At 50.0% G+C, this 16,613-nt stretch overlaps 1 protein-coding gene across 7 annotated transcripts in view; it reads left to right on the top strand.

Moving 5' to 3' along the window:
• PATJ (PATJ crumbs cell polarity complex component) overlaps positions 1-16,613 on the top strand; it is a 430,121-nt gene that overhangs the window by 403,380 nt on the left and 10,128 nt on the right. The window contains exon 43 of one of the 7 annotated variants that reach the window (XM_074380923.1): positions 4,091-4,145. The exons of the other annotated variants lie outside the window; for them this stretch is intronic. Coding sequence (XP_074237024.1) covers positions 4,091-4,126 — 36 coding nt within the window. The 3' untranslated portion in view covers positions 4,127-4,145. The remainder of the gene's footprint in view (positions 1-4,090; positions 4,146-16,613) is intronic. 7 annotated transcript variants of the gene reach the window in all.

Here is a 16,613-nt window from a genome sequence, read left to right on the forward strand (position 1 = left end):
TTGGGAGGCCAAGGCAGGAGAATTGCTTGAGCCCAGGAGTTTGAGACCAGTCTGGGCAACGTGATGTGAGACTCCATCTCTACAAAAAAAAAAATTAAAAATTTATTTTTAATCATAAAAAATAGAAATTAGAAAAAAAAAGAAAAGAAAAGAAAGAAAAAACCCATGAGCTTTGGGAGAACCAATTTGTGGTGGTTAACGTTTCTGTGGTCTAAGTCCAAAGGGTCAAAACAGGCATGTAAAAAGTAAATGGCTTTCAGCATTTATGAGGGGAATCATGAAAATCCTGTCCGTTTACTATCACACTGGTCTTTAAGTTAAAATTTAAAAAAAGAAAAGAAAATCCTGTCACTAATTTCAAGGGAGTTTATGTGATAGGCCAAATATTATTAAATTATTTGAATCCCTTCGCCTCAACTCCTCGTCCTTACTTTGAGTGGAAACCTGCGTAATCACCTGCATTCCTTCCTCCACCCTGCGAATCCTTCGCGTTCTGAAATGGGTGGCTGTGCTTGCTCGTCCTTCGCATTATGCTGACCCCTAGAGGCAGTACAGAGCAGCTCTTCAGTGCGGAGCCCAGGACCTTGAATTACAAAGACCTTAGGAGGATCCCACTTCAAATGGTAACTGACGAGAAAACAGGCTATCCCTTAGCAAAATCTGGCATTATTGATGTTTTCACACATTGATATAATTTGTTCCGCTCTGTCTTTCTCACAGAGAAATAAGAAGACACACTAACTCAATTTTAAAACTCCCTTCCAGATTGCCACTGGTAGCATGCTTTTGAAAGAGTTCCTTATTTTTCCTACTTCTATATTTTAACAAGAAAAATGACATTTGGTTTTAAAATGTTTTCTTCGGTTAATTATGTTAGTTGGCCTTTTTATTTTATAATATGTGATACTTAAAAGATTCATGGGGCCAGGTGCAGTGGCTCACACCTATAATCCCAGAGTTTTTGGAAGCCTAGGTGAGAGGATTGCTTGAGGCCAAGAGTTTGAGACCAGCCTGGACAATAAAGCAAGACCCCACCTCTGAAAAAAAAAATTTTTTTTAAAGAAAATGTTAGTGGGGTGCCAGACATGGTGGCTCATGCCTGTAATCCCAGCACTTTGGGAGGCCGAGGTGGGCGGATCACCTGAGGTTGAGAGTTCGAGACCAGCCTGACCAACATGGAGAAACCCTGTCTCTACTAAAAATACAAAATTAGCCAGATGTGGTACAACATGCCTGTAATCCCAGCTACTCAGGAGGCTGAGGCAGGAGAATCGCTTGAACCCAGGAGGCAGAGGTTGCAGTGAGCCAAGATGGTGCCACTGCACTCCAGCCTGACCAACAAAGCAAGACTCCGTCTTAAAATAATAATAATTCATTCATCCTAATATTTGGATATATTGGTTTTTATTATTTTGACATTACATTTACGTAATGTTATTACTTACTTATTTAGAGCTGGGATCTCACTCTGTCACCCAGGTTTAGCACAGTGCCATGATAATAGCTCACTGCAACCTCAAACTCTTGGGCTGAAGTGACCTTCCTGCCTCAGCCTCTGAGCAGCTAGGACTACAGGCATGAGCTACGGTGCCAAGCATAAATGTTACTCATACTGAGCTACTAGACTATACTTACATTCCTTTATTTCATACAGATTTATTTTCCCCAAGGTTAATCATTATCTCTTCTTTTCAAATTTCTCTATCACTAGGCACTACACTTTCCAGCTGATCTCAAAGGTCCATTCGAGTTATACTTATTGGATAATCTGTTCCTCCTCTTTCCTTTTAAATTTATTTTATTTGTTTTATTTTTTGAGACAGAGTCTCACTCTCTTGCCCAGGCTGGAGTGCCGTGGTGCGATTTTGGTTCACTGCAACCTCCGCCTCCTGGGTTCAAGAGACTCTCCTGCCTCCCAAAGTGCCTCCCATGCATCCCAAAGTGCTGGGATTACAGGTGTGAGCCACCACACCCAGCCTCCTCTTTTCTATATAAATGTTAGAGAATCCTTTATTTAGAAACTCCCTATCCACAAATAGGGAGTGCCTGGGTGTTGATATCCTCCCAGATCATGGTTCTCCAAAGCTGGAGAAATCTGTGCCTCGGGCACAGGGCCTGGCCCAAAGCAGGATACCTACTTCATCGGTGCTGCTCACATGGAGTTGCTGAGCCATTCCAATCAAGCTGAAGGACATGAACTAATAGAGAAGAAATCAGCACAGTTACCAATTTAATCCAGAAAAATTCCAGTAGGGGAGAAATATGGATGCCTTACCCAGGGTTGGGAATAGAAAAGGTATGTCATTGAGGGTGCAGAGCAGGTGTGTCATGGCATGTGTGAGTACCGTTAAAGGAATGATCTTAACCTTAGTTGCATAATTAAATCACTGATTTTAATAACGGCTCCCGGGCCCCACCCTGGAGATTCAGATCTAATTTGTCTGGGATGTGGCATGAACATCAGGTAATGTTAAAATTTCTTGGGTGATTCTAATATGCAGCCAGGGATAAGAAAAGTAGTCTACAGGGTTTGCAAATAAAAAGCCAACTAACACTCAGGCCAGGTGCAGTGGCTTACACCTGTAATCCCAGCACTTTGGAAGGCTGAGGCAGGTAGATCGCTTGAGGTCAGGAGTTCAAGACCAGCCTGGCCAACATGGGGAAACCCCATCTCTACTAAAAATATAAAAATTAGCCAGGCATGGTGGTGCACACCTGTAATCCCAGTTGCTCAGGAGGTTGAGGCAGGGGAATCACTTGAACCCCAGAGGCGGAGGTTGCAGTGAGCCAAGATTGTACCTCTACACTCCAGCCTGGACAACAGAGTGAGACTCTGTCTCAAAAAAAAAAAAAAAAGAAAAAAGAGCCAAACTAATGCCATGAAGACAGGGACAAACTGCAGGAAAAGGACAAAGACCTAAGGTGTGAAAGTTGAGATGAAGACTTAGTGCAAGGTATGTAGGAGAGGTAGGCTGTAGTGTCAGGAAGTCGTGAGTTCAAATCCTTTTACTGAAGCCTAGCCTTCTATTCCTCTAAAACGGGGACTGTGAAACTCTTCCCTTAACAGGGTTGCTCTGAGGACTAAATGAGGTGTGATGTAAAGTGTCTAATAAATGCAGTGTGTTACAAATGGTATATAGTAAATAAGTGGTAACTTATTACTTTTTTTTTTTTTTTTTTGAGACGGAGTTTCACTCTTGTTGCCCAGGCTGGAGTGCAATGGCCTCAGCCTCCCGAGTACCTAGGATCACAGGCGTGTGCCACCACACCTAGCTAATTTTGTGTTTTTAGTAGAGATGGGTTTTCTCCATGTTGGTCAGGCTGGTCTGGAACTCCTGACCTCAGGTGATCTGCCTGCCTTGGCCTCCCAAAGTGCTGGGATTAAAAGGCGTGAGCCACCATGCCCGGCCTTTAATTACTTTCATTATAATAACATAGCTTGAAGTCAGAGAACACTAAAATTCCTTTATAAAATCCTGGAAGTAGCCGGGCGCAGTGGCTCACGCCTGTAATCCCAGCACTTTGGGAGGCCAAGGTGGGTGGATCATGAGGTCAAGAGATCGAGATCATCCTGGTCAACATGGTGAAACCCTGTCTCTACTAAAAATACAAAACATTAGCTGGGCATGGTGGCGCGTGCCTGTAATCCCAGCTACTCAGGAGGCTGAGGCAGGAGAATTGCCTGAACCCAGGAGGCGGAGGTTGCGGTGAGCCGAGATCGCGCCATTGCACTCCAACTTGGGTAACAAGAGCGAAACTCCGTCTAAAAAAAAAAAAAATACTGGAAGTAGAGTCGTTTTCCAGGTGGCATTTCAGGTGTGTGCCACTAGGTGGTGATGTGGCTGACAGGCAGTTTGCCCTTTTCTAATTTTACTCCAAACTTTTGACAATTCAGAACAGACACACAAAAAATGAGTATATTCCAGCGTCGCTAAAATCAGGGTCACTAGGTTCTAGACGCTTTAAGCAGGTGTGTTTTCTATTTCAGTCAGTTATACCAAAGGCCAAGCACGGGACTTTGTGATTTTTTTCTATAATGTGTCCCCATCTTAAGATGCCAGATTTCTCAGGGATCACCTTAACTTTACAGCCTTCCAGTTTGTTTTCAACACATGTGCACCCATAGGGCGAGGAACCAGCTATGTGTGAGTACTGAGGATTTTTATGTTTTGCGTGTGTGTGTGTGTGTGTGTGTGTGTGGTGTTGTGTTTTTTTGAGGCAGGGTCTCACTCTGTCCCCCAGGCTAAAGTGCAGTGGTGCAGTTGTGGCTCACGGCAACCTTGATCTGCCAGGCTCAACCCATCCTCCCACCATAGCCTCCCAGAGTGCTAGGATTACAGGCATAAGCCACCATACCCAGCCAGTTCGAAATCTCAGATTTGGTCCTGAAAGACTTGGGTCCTAACAAGTCTAAGGCCTAATCTTGTTCCTTTGCAGGAATGTTTAGGAAAGTTCTAAGCAAGGTGCTCAAGCTTTTGTGCATTGTCATATCTCGCTTATCTAGAAATTATTTTGACTTCTCAATTCTCCAAAACATACTCCCTAAACCTGTTTTCAAAGAAAGGTACTCATCCTAGGTCCACGCGATAAAGACCTCTGCTCTATTGCTCGTTTAGAAAACTTACGAAATACACAATATTCCACTGTAGAACATAGAGTTCTAATTCAGTTTAATGTTCCTTTTACCCTACGTTAGTAAATGCAGCGCAGAGGCAAAGCACAGAAGTACATGAGAATAAGTATCTTCTTAGGGGAAAACAGTGGGGTGGGCGGCACAAACTAAGGAAATTCACATCAAAGGGAGAACCCTGTTGGAGCAGCAGTGGGGAGACCCACTGGCAGGAGGAAACATGGAATGAGGTGTGAGTGCAGTTGGAGGGGGGAACACAGAGTGAGGGGGGGCAGCAGCCTGAGGGGGAAACGCCTCCGGAGGGGGGAACACAGACTGAGGGGGGGCAGCAGCCTGAGGGGGAAACGCCTCCGGAGGGGGGAACACAGACTGAGGGGGGGCAGCGGCCTGAGGTGGAAACGCCTCCGGAGGGGGGAACACAGACTGAGGGGGGGCAGCGGCCTGAGGTGGAAACGCCTCCGGAGGGGGGAACACAGACTGAGGGGGGGCAGCGGCCTGAGGGGGAAACGCCTCCGGAGGGGGGAACACAGACTGAGGGGGGGCAGCGGCCTGAGGGGGAAACGCCTCCGGAGGGGGGAACACAGACTGAGGGGGGGCAGCGGCCTGAGGGGGAAACGCCTCCGGAGGGGGGAACACAGACTGAGGGGGGGCAGCGGCCTGAGGGGGAAACGCCTCCGGAGGGGGGAACACAGACTGAGGGGGGGCAGCGACCTGAGGGGGAAACGCCTCCGGAGGGGGGAACACAGACTGAGGGGGGGCAGCGGCCTGAGGGGGAAACGCCTCCGGAGGGGGGAACACAGACTGAGGGGGGGCAGCGGCCTGAGGGGGAAACGCCTCCGGAGGGGGGAACACAGACTGAGGGGGGGCAGCGGCCTGAGGGGGAAACGCCTCCGGAGGGGGGAACACAGACTGAGGCGGGGCAGCGGCCTGAGGGGGAAACGCCTCCGGAGGGGGGGACACAGACTGAGGGGGGGCAGCGGCCTGAGGGGGAAACGCCTCCGGAGGGGGGAACACAGACTGAGGGGGGGCAGCGGCCTGAGGGGGAAACGCCTCCGGAGGGGGGAACACAGACTGAGGGGGGGCAGCGGCCTGAGGGGGAAACGCCTCCGGAGGGGGGAACACAGACTGAGGGGGGGCAGCGGCCTGAGGGGGAAACGCCTCCGGAGGGGGGAACACAGACTGAGGGGGGGCAGCGGCCTGAGGGGGAAACGCCTCCGGAGGGGGGAACACAGACTGAGGGGGGGCAGCGGCCTGAGGGGGAAACGCCTCCGGAGGGGGGAACACAGACTGAGGGGGGGCAGCGGCCTGAGGGGGAAACGCCTCCGGAGGGGGGAACACAGACTGAGGGGGGGCAGCGGCCTGAGGGGGAAACGCCTCCGGAGGGGGGAACACAGACTGAGGGGGGGCAGCGGCCTGAGGGGGAAACGCCTCCGGAGAGGGGGACACAGACTGAGGGGGGGCAGCGGCCTGAGGGGGAAACGCCTCCGGAGGGGGGAACACAGACTGAGGGGGGGCAGCGGCCTGAGGGGGAAACGCCTCCGGAGGGGGGAACACAGACTGAGGGGGGGCAGCGGCCTGAGGGGGAAACGCCTCCGGAGAGGGGGACACAGACTGAGGGGGGGCAGCGGCCTGAGGGGGAAACGCCTCCGGAGGGGGGAACACAGACTGAGGGGGGGCAGCGGCCTGAGGGGGAAACGCCTCCCGAGGGGGGAACACAGACTGAGGGGGGGCAGCGGCCTGAGGGGGAAACGCCTCCGGAGGGGGGAACACAGACTGAGGGGGGGCAGCGGCCTGAGGGGGAAACGCCTCCGGAGAGGGGGACACAGACTGAGGGGGGGCAGCGGCCTGAGGGGGAAACGCCTCCGGAGGGGGGAACACAGACTGAGGGGGGGCAGCGGCCTGAGGGGGAAACGCCTCCGGAGGGGGGAACACAGACTGAGGGGGGGCAGCGGCCTGAGGGGGAAACGCCTCCGGAGAGGGGGACACAGACTGAGGGGGGGCAGCGGCCTGAGGGGGAAACGCCTCCGGAGGGGGGAACACAGACTGAGGGGGGGCAGCGGCCTGAGGGGGAAACGCCTCCGGAGGGGGGAACACAGACTGAGGGGGGGCAGCGGCCTGAGGGGGAAACGCCTCCGGAGAGGGGGACACAGACTGAGGGGGGGCAGCGGCCTGAGGGGGAAACGCCTCCGGAGGGGGGAACACAGACTGAGGGGGGGCAGCGGCCTGAGGGGGAAACGCCTCCCGAGGGGGGAACACAGACTGAGGGGGGGCAGCGGCCTGAGGGGGAAACGCCTCCGGAGGGGGGAACACAGACTGAGGGGGGGCAGCGGCCTGAGGGGGAAACGCCTCCGGAGAGGGGGACACAGACTGAGGGGGGGCAGCGGCCTGAGGGGGAAACGCCTCCGGAGGGGGGAACACAGACTGAGGGGGGGCAGCGGCCTGAGGGGGAAACGCCTCCGGAGGGGGGAACACAGACTGAGGGGGGGCAGCGACCTGAGGGGGAAACGCCTCCGGAGGGGGGAACACAGACTGAGGGGGGGCAGCGGCCTGAGGGGGAAACGCCTCCGGAGGGGGGAACACAGACTGAGGGGGGGCAGCGGCCTGAGGGGGAAACGCCTCCGGAGGGGGGAACACAGACTGAGGGGGGGCAGCGGCCTGAGGGGGAAACGCCTCCGGAGGGGGGAACACAGACTGAGGCGGGGCAGCGGCCTGAGGGGGAAACGCCTCCGGAGGGGGGGACACAGATTGAGAGAGAAGCAGGCTTGTGGATTCTTCCACAGATGCAAATGTCTCTGGCTGTTCCTTAGGCTCGGAGGACAAGGCTTCGGGCTCCCCCTCCTCTGGCGGAACGATTTCTTCCTTCTTTTTCTTCAGGCCAGCGGCCTCCCCAGCCACAGGTGGGGCGATTTTCCCCACCTCCTCCTTCAGGTCCATAGTCTCTTCCTCAAGTGGGGCGATTTTCTCCACTTCTTCCTCAGTTCCACAGCCTCCTTCTCCTTGGATGAGGGGATCTTCTCCACCTCTTTCTTCAGGTCTGTGGCTTCCCCCTCTTCTGTTTGGGAGAGTTCCTTGTCTTCCTTCGGGCCGGGGGTCTCCTCCACCTCAGGTCAGCTGTTCCGAAATATTTGATAATGAGAGTTGGAAAGGATGCGGGGAAACCAAGTGCTTCATTAAATGCCTAGTGAGATGTAAGTAGACACAACCATTTGGTAAGTTAGGAAGTTCTACTACCTTTAATGGTGATGCATACCCATCACCAGCAGTTCCAGATCTAGTTATCTCCCTTGAACAACCACTCAAGGTGTCTCCTGCAGCACTGTGCCTAACAAGAAGGAGCCCGAGTTTTTCGTTTGTTTTTTTTTGAGACAGAGTCTCACTCTGTCATCCAGGCTGGAGTGCAGTGATGTGATCTTGGCTCACTGCAATCCCTGCCTCCTGGGTTCAAGTGATTCTCATGCCTCAGCCTCCTTCCATTATAGGCGTATACCACCACGCCTGGCTAATTTTTGTAGGTTTTCTTTTTTTTTTTTTTGAGACGGAGTTTCGCTCTTGTTACCCAGGCTGGAGTGCAATGGCGCGATCTCGGCTCACCACAACCTCCGCCTCCTGGGCTCAGGCAATTCTCCTGCCTCAGCCTCCTGAGTAGCTGGGATTACAGGCACGCGCCACCATGCCCAGCTAATTTTTAGTATTTTTAGTAGAGACGGGGTTTCACCATGTTGACCAGGATGGTCTCGATCTCTCGACCTCGTGATCCACCCGCCTCGGCCTCCCAAAGTGCTGGGATTACAGGCTTGAGCCACCGCGCCCGGCTTTTTTTTTTTTTTTTTTTTTGAGACAGAGTTTTGCTCTGCAGCCAGGCTGGAGTGCAGTGGCACGATCTGGGCTCACTGCAGCCTCCACCTCCCAGGTACGAGCTATTCTCCTGCCCCAGCCTCCCGAGTAATTGGTACTACAGACACCCACCGTGACACCCGGCTAATTTTTATATTTTTGGTAGAGACGGGGTTTTACCATGTTGGCCAGGGTGGTCTCAAACTCTTGACCTCGTGATCCACCTGCCTCGGCCTCCCAAAGTGCTGAGATTACAGGTGTGAGCCACTGCACCCAGCCAATATTTGTAGTTTTAGTAGAGACAAGGTTTCCCCATGCTGGCCAGGCTGGTCATGAACTCCTGACCTCAGGTGATCCATCCACCTCAGCTTCCCAAAGTGCTGGGATTATAGGCATGAGCCATCATTCCCGCCAAGAAGAAGCATAAGTTTAAAGGACCGACAGGCATAAATTTAACCCAACCGCCCCTGTTTTGAGAGGCCGGGTCACCAGCCACATTTCCAGGCCTCTGGGTTTAGGGGGACAGGAGAGAAAAGTTTGCTGATCTGAGTAATGCAAAATGCAAGAGCACAGCTGCAGATTTTAGGATTGGAGCTACCCCTCACCCATGAAAGGACTCCAAACACTACAGCTCTGAACTATATTCAGGTAACAGAGACTTTAATGCCTATCGTCTAGTTAAGAACCTCAGAGTCCCTGTGCCTTTCCCAGAAGGAATCCCTGTCATTCCCGTCTCTGTCCACGCTGAGCTGCATGTGGTCATATCTGCCTCCCACACTAGACAACCCTGACTGAAGCTCACTGGAGACTGGGGAACATTTTCTCCCCCCAGGTTTACTCTGCCCCATCCCTATTCTGGGAACCTTTCCCAAAAGTTTACACCCAGGAGTGTAATATTTACTTTTATTTTTTTCTTGTCTTTTCTTTTAAGAGGTGGGGTCTCTTGTGTAGCAGCAAAAGATAACCACAAAAAATAAAAAATAAAAAAGAAGAGAGAGAGAGAGAGACGGGTTCTTGCTATGTTGCCCAGGCTGAGTGTAGTGGCTATTCACAGATGCCATCTAACTGCTGATCAGCACGGGAGTTGTGATCTGCTCCGTTTCCGACCTGGGCCGGTTCACCCCTCCTTAGGCAACCTGGTGGTCCCCACTCCCAGGAGGTCACCCCAGTGATGCCAAACTTAGTGCGGACACCCAATCGGCATAGCACAGTACAGCCCAGAACTCCTGGGCTCAAGCGATCCTCCCACCTCAGCCTCCCCAGTAGCTGGGATTACAGGCACATGCCACCGCACCCGGCAAAATTTACTTTTAAAAAAGAGCAAACATTGTCGGGCATGGTGGCTCACACCTGTAATCAAGCATTTTGGGAGGCGGAGGCAGGCGGATCACTAGGTCAAGAAATCAAAGCCATCCTGGCCAACATGGTGAAACCCCATCTCTACTAAAAATACAAAAATTAGCTGGGTATGGTGGCATGCACCCGTAGTCCCAGCTACTCAGAAGGCTGAGGCAGGAGAATCGCTTGAACCTGGGAGGCAGAGGTTGTAGTGAGTGGAGTTCACGCTACTGCACTCCAGCCTGGGCGACAGAGAGAGACTCTGTCTCAAAAAAAAAAGGAAACTTTGCCGGGCACAGTGGCTTATGCCTATAAAAGCACTTTAGGAGGCCAAGTCAGGTGAATCACGAGGTCAAGAGTTTGAGACCAGCCTGGGCAATATGGTGAAACCCCATCTCTACTAAAAATACAAAAATTGGCCAAGTGTGGTGGTGGGCACCTGTAATCCCAGCTACTTAGGCTGAGGCAGGAGAATCATTTGAACCTAGGAGGCAGAGGTTGCAGTGAGCCGAGATTGTGCCGTTGCAAGACAGCCGGGGTGACAATAGCAAAACTCCGTCTCCAAAAAATAAAAAAAGCGAACTTCACATTAGCCTGTTTGCCTTCCCCAAATCACACAAACATCTCACAGCCTTACCTCTGTGTTGTTCAGTCAGTCCCTGATGTTGATGGCGGAAGAGCACTCCAGTGGCAGGGCCTAGCCAGCTCACGGACTATATCTCAGAGTTGAACTTAAATGCACTCAAAGCTGAACACACCCTTTGGAGATCAGATTATCCCTTTTCACAAGTCAAAGCTCCAGAAGGTTTAACTCTGCTGCCTATCAAGTTACTTGCCAATCACATCTTAAGACAGAAGGGCTTGATAGAGATATCTTAGAGCTGTAAAGTCTAAAGTCTTTTTTTTTTTTTTTTTTTTTTTTTTGAGAAAGGGTCTCAAAAAAAAAAAAAGGCTGGAATGCAGTGGCACAATCATGACTCACTGTAGCCTCAACCTCCTGAGCTCAGGTAATCATCCCATCAGCCTCCCCAGTAGCTGGGACTACAGTCATGCACCTCCACACCCAGCTAATTTTTGTATTTTTTGTAGAGTCAGAGTCTCACTATGTTGCTCAAGATGGTCTTGAATCCCTGGGCTCAAGTGATCTGCCTGCCTGGACCTCCCAAACTGTTGGGATTACAGGCATGAGCCACCTTGCCCGGCCTAATGTCTTTCTTGAAGTGACATATTTGTGCTTTCCTTGTCTTCCTGCAAAAGATCAAGCTGTAAGTGAAAATCTTTCACTTTTCTCATCCAGCCACTTGGATTTCACTTCTACAAAATAGGCAGAAGCCTGGCCAACCCCAGGAGTCCTGGGTGGGTCTCTAAGATTCAATATTATCAGTGGTTGGGACCACCTTTTTGTTTCAGGGTGAGGGAGTAAGCAAAAGGACCTCAGGTTTTATAGAGGGATGTGAGTTTTTTCCATAAGATCATGCTACAGAAGTGTTTTTATACTTTGCAGCTAGACTTATTAAAAATTGATTTTTGGCCAGGTGCGGTGGCTCACACCTGTAATCCCAGCCCTTTGGGAGGCCAAGGTGGGCAGATCACTTGAGATCAGGAGTTTGAGATCAGCCTGGCCAATATGGTGAAACCCTGTCTGTACTAAAAATACGAAAATTAGCTGGGTGTGGTTGCACGCACATGTAATCCTAGCCACTGAGGAGACTGAGGCAGGAAAATCGCTTGAACCCAGGAGGCAGAGGTTGCACTCAGCCAAGGTCACGCCACTGCACTGCAGCCTAAGCAACAGAGCGAGACACTGTCTTAAAAAAAAATTGATTTTTTTACCCAAACAAAACTATGACATTTGTGTGGCCGATTTAATGGACTCTTAAAAGGATAATCTCTTTCTAAAAGGCAATGAGTGCGTCACGGTGGCTCACGCCTGTATTCCCAGCTACTGAGAAGACTAAAGTGGGAGGATCACTTGAGGACAGGAGTTCAAGACTGCAGTGAGCTATGATGGCACCACTGCACTCCATCCTGGCTAAGAGAGCAAGACCCCATGTGAAAAGTAAAATAAAATAAAAGCTAGAGAGTATTCTTCCCTAGAAAGCTAGGAAGGTTTCTAGGAAGTGGGGGTGAGGTGGTGGGAGTGTTATGTCTCCCGCACCTCAGGCTGTCTCCTTGCAGTACCCTAGAGAGTGAAGTTCGCCCTGGTGCCAACCACATGCCATCATGATGGTCTGCTCTATTTGCATCTTCTTGTGCACTGTCCCTCTGCCCTTCCCCCTCCCATGCTCCAAAAATGGCCTATAAACTCCATTGCCTTACACAAGGTGATTTGCCTCACATTACAGACAGTTAGGAGTACAAGATTCTAGAGAAATTGAGTTTTGGATTTAAATCCTGGCTTTACCCCTTACCACCTATGTGACTTAACCTCTGCTTCAGGTTTCTCATCTGTAATATGGGAATAATAGTAGCACCTACCTCTGTAGAGACTCAGAAGGGTGCTTAAAGACATATGTAATACAGCACCACCATGGCTGAATATCAAATGTGAGCATAAAGGCTGGGCATGGTGGCTCACACCTGTAATCCTAGCAATTTGGGAGGCCAAGGTGGGAGGATCACCTGAGATTGGGAATTCAAGACCAGCCTGACCAACATGGAAGAACTGTCTCTATTAGAAACACAAAATTAGCCAGGCGTGGTAGCACATGCCCATAATCCGAGCTACTTGGGAGACTGAGGCAGGAGAATCACTTGAACCCGTGAGGCAGAGGGTGTGATGAGCTGAGATCCTGCTGTTGCACTCCAGCCTGGGCAACAGGAACAAAAGTCCATCTCAAAAAAAAAAAAAAAAAAAAAAAAAAAACGGAGCATAAAGGCCGGGCACAGTGGCTCAAACCTGTAATCCCAGCACCTTGGGAGGCCAAGATGGTGGATCGCTTGAGGCCAGGAGTTTAAGACCAGCCTGGGCAACATGGTAAAACCCCATCTGTACTAAAAATACAAAAATTAGCCAGGCAAGGTGGCATGCACCTGTAATCCTAGCTACTCTGGAGGCTGAGGCACAAGAATTTGCTTAAACCCAGGAGGTGGAGGTTACAGTGAGCTGAGATTGTGCCACCGCACCCCAGCCTGGGCAAGACAGCGAGACTGCCTCAAAAATAAACAAATAAATAAAAATGAAATAAAATGAGCATAAAGTAAGTGCTCATTTTATATTCAGCTGTTGTGGTGCGGCATTATGTTGATCAAATGAGCAAGTAAAGGAAGGAGCAGGCTGCCGTCACATCTCAGCATTTGAAGATACCGTAGAAAAAATACTATTTTAGTGACTTTCTTCCTCAGCCCTATATGGACAGCCTGTTTCACGGCCAGCTGACAGTACACATGTAATTTCCCACAAAGCATAGGACTCCCCTCCACTACATCCTGAACTGATCAATTTCGAGCCTCTATCTGGATGCTTGCTTCACCGAGGTACTCATGTCCTAGCAACTGTGACATTCCATTCCGTAACTGCCTTCAGTGTTACTTTTTTTTCTCCCTTAAGAACCCAAAACCTGGCTGGGCAAGGTGGCTCATGCCTGTAATCCCTGCACTTTGGGAGGCCGAGGCGGATGGATCACCTGAGGTCAGGAGTTCGAGACCAGCCTGGCCAACATGATGAAGCCCTGTCCCTACTAAAAATATAAAAATTTAGCCAGGCATGGTGGCGCATGCCTGTAATCCAAGCTACTCAGGAGGCTGAGGCAGGAGAATTGCTTGAACACAGGAGGCAGAGGTTGCAGTGAGCCAAGATCACGCCACTGCACACCAGCCTGGGCAACAAGAGCAATATGCTGTCTCAAAAATAAACAAACAGGCCTGGGACCTGGGGTTCGGATGACTGTCTCCGCTCCTGTGCCCTAAAATATAAATAAATACGTAAATAAATAGACCGAAAACCTATCCCCTTGTAACCTCTATCAGTCTCACTCTGCTCTGTGGAAATTCAGAAAACTGAGTCCCATAATCCCTATTCCTTATGACAGTTTTAGATTTCATTCATTCACTCCAAAAATATTATTAAGCAATGGTTATGTGCCAGACACATTAGCATCGTGCCCAGGAGAAGCGGTCCTGCTCCTCTCGGATCCTGTGATTGGGTGGCAAAGACAGTTAACACGCATCTAGATACTAATCACCATAATTTGTGAGAAGTACTTGGAGAGTGCTATGGAAAGGAAAACAGGAGGAATTAAACACGGATGGTGGAAGCAGGCTTGTAGAAGGGAAGCAACATTTAAGCCAATGCCAGGCACACTGATTTGGGGGGGATGAGGGGAATTCCCCACCTGCAGAGAGAACTGTGGAATGTAGGGTGGAGAGAGACGGGATTAGAGGATCAGGCTATGGAGGGAACTTCGTTTGCATAATTAGAGAGTCTGAATTTATTCCAAGTCCAAAGGGAAACCACTGCAAGGTTTTAAGCAGGGGAGTGCTGATACCCATTTTATATTTGAAATGGTAGGCCGGGCACGGTGGCTCATGCCTGTAATCCCAGCACTTTGGGAAGCTGAGGCAGGCAGATCACTAGGTCAAGAGATCAAGACCATCCTGGCCAACATGGTGAAACCCCGTCTCTACTAAAATATACAAATATTAGCTGGGCATGGTGGCATGCACCTGTAGTCCCAGCTACTCAGGAGGCTGAGGCAGGATAATTGCTTGAACTCAGGAGGCGGAGGTTGCAGTGAGCCAAGATCACGCCACTGCACTCCAGCCTGGTGACAGAGCGAGACTCTGTCTCAAAAAAAAAAAAAAAAGAAAGAAAAGAAAAGAAAAAGTAACTGGCTACTGGGTGGGAGGGAGGTGAGACAAGGATGAATAGAGATTCCAGCTAACAGGCACTGCATGGTGGACTGAATTAGGATGGTCACCTGTAGATGAAAAGTAAACAGTTTTGAGAAAGATTTTGGAGGTAGAATCCATGGGACTTGATGGATTAAATACGCCAAGCAGGAGTGGAAGTATCAGATATTCAGAGCGATCAGCTGTGTGGCTGGCATCCTAGCATGCTTTCCAGTTAGATAGGTACCAGCTAGTGCACTAGTATTTTCACTATTTCACCTAGTAGATTTCTAAGTGGGCAGCTGGAGGTGCCATTTACTAAAATGAGGAAAACTAGAAAATTGAATTGAAGGAGGTGAATTGAAGGACACGAATTGTTGGATCAAAAGTTTGGTATTATGTTAATTTTGATATGACTTTGAGATATTAAAATGCAGATGTCAAGTTGGCAATTGGATGTCACAGACTAAACTGGATTTTTTTTTTTTTTTTTAGACAGGGTCTCACTCTGTCCGTCAGGCTGGAGTGCAGTGGTGCAATCTGGATTCACTGCAACCTCTGCCTCCTGGGTTCAAGCAATTCTCCTGCCTCAGCCTCCTTAGTAGCTGGGATTACAGGCCCCCGCCACCACATCCAGCTAATTTTGGGGATTTTCTTGTTTGCTTGTTTTTGAGATGGAGTCTTGCACTGTCATCCAGGCTAAAGTGCAGTGAAGCAATCTCAGCTCCCTGCAACCTCTGCCTCCTGGGTTCAAGCAATTCTCTTGCCTCAGCTTCCCAAGTAGCTGGGATTACAGGCACGTGCCACCACGCCTGGCTAATTTTTTGTACTTTTAGTAGAGACAGGGTTTCACTATGTTGACCAGTCTGGTCTTGAACTCCTGACCTCGTGATCCGCCCGCCTTAGCCTCCTAAAGTGCTGGGATTATAGGCATAAGCCACCACGCCTGGCCTATTTTTGTATTTTTAGTAGAGACTAGGTTTCACCATGTTGGTCAGACTGGTCTTGAACTTCTGACCTCAGGTGATCCACTCACCTCGGCCTCCCAAAGTGCTGGCATTACAGGCATGAGCCACCACGCCCGGCCTAAGCTGGGATAGTGAGCACATTGTTGGACTGTAAAGCTGTGGGAAAGAACATACTGTCACTTGAGCCTGAGTGTGCAAGTGGACAATGGGCCCAGGACTGAGCCATGAGAGATGAATGGCCGAAGAGCAAAGAGATGGAGAAACAGACCCCCGCAGAAAAAAAGCCAGGAGAGTGTAGGTCATGGAAGTTTGGGTGGGAGATGGGGAAGGAAGCTGGAGTGGGATAGGTTTCTAAAGATGGTGGATTCTAAGAGTAGGGAGGATGACAGAGTTCATGGACAAGTTAACCCTTCCAGTACACTTGCTGTGGAGGAGAGCAGAAGGCTAGTGTTAAGAGGGAAGGCTTTTGGGGGCAGGGAGAAATCTATCATTTCCTCCTTTAACCTTTTATCCTAAATATTTCCCAATTCATTCAGTCATTCTCCATATTCATATAGTGGTATTTCCAGAAGATTCTGTAACTTGGACATAGCAGTGTTTTCCCCAAAATCGGATGCTTCACCCAAAATGTGTTCTGGGGCAGGCCTGTTGCCTTTCTTTTTCTGCTCTGCTTAGTATAACAGATGCAGTTTAATTTAGCAGTGTAGGCAGCCGCGCCCTCTGTTGGCCTATTCTGAAACTGCAATCAAATCGAGCTTTGAATTGCTGGCAGGCAAAGTTCCCTCTGTATTTGTGCAATGAGAATTATAACCTTGAAGCAGGGGTAACCAAGGAGTTCTTGGAAAGTATCTCTGGTAACTAGTTGAGGTGGAAGACAACTTCAGGATAAGGAGGCAAGGCAGACTTAGGCACGTTCCTATAATCCCAGCACTTTGGGATACTGAGGCAGGTGGATCACTTGAGCCCAGACGTTCGAGATCAGCCTGAACAACATGGCAAAAACTCCATCTCTA

The sequence above is a fragment of the Saimiri boliviensis genome, chromosome 11 (assembly GCF_048565385.1).
Source record: "Saimiri boliviensis isolate mSaiBol1 chromosome 11, mSaiBol1.pri, whole genome shotgun sequence".
In the NCBI taxonomy this organism is placed as follows: Eukaryota; Metazoa; Chordata; class Mammalia; order Primates; family Cebidae; genus Saimiri; species Saimiri boliviensis.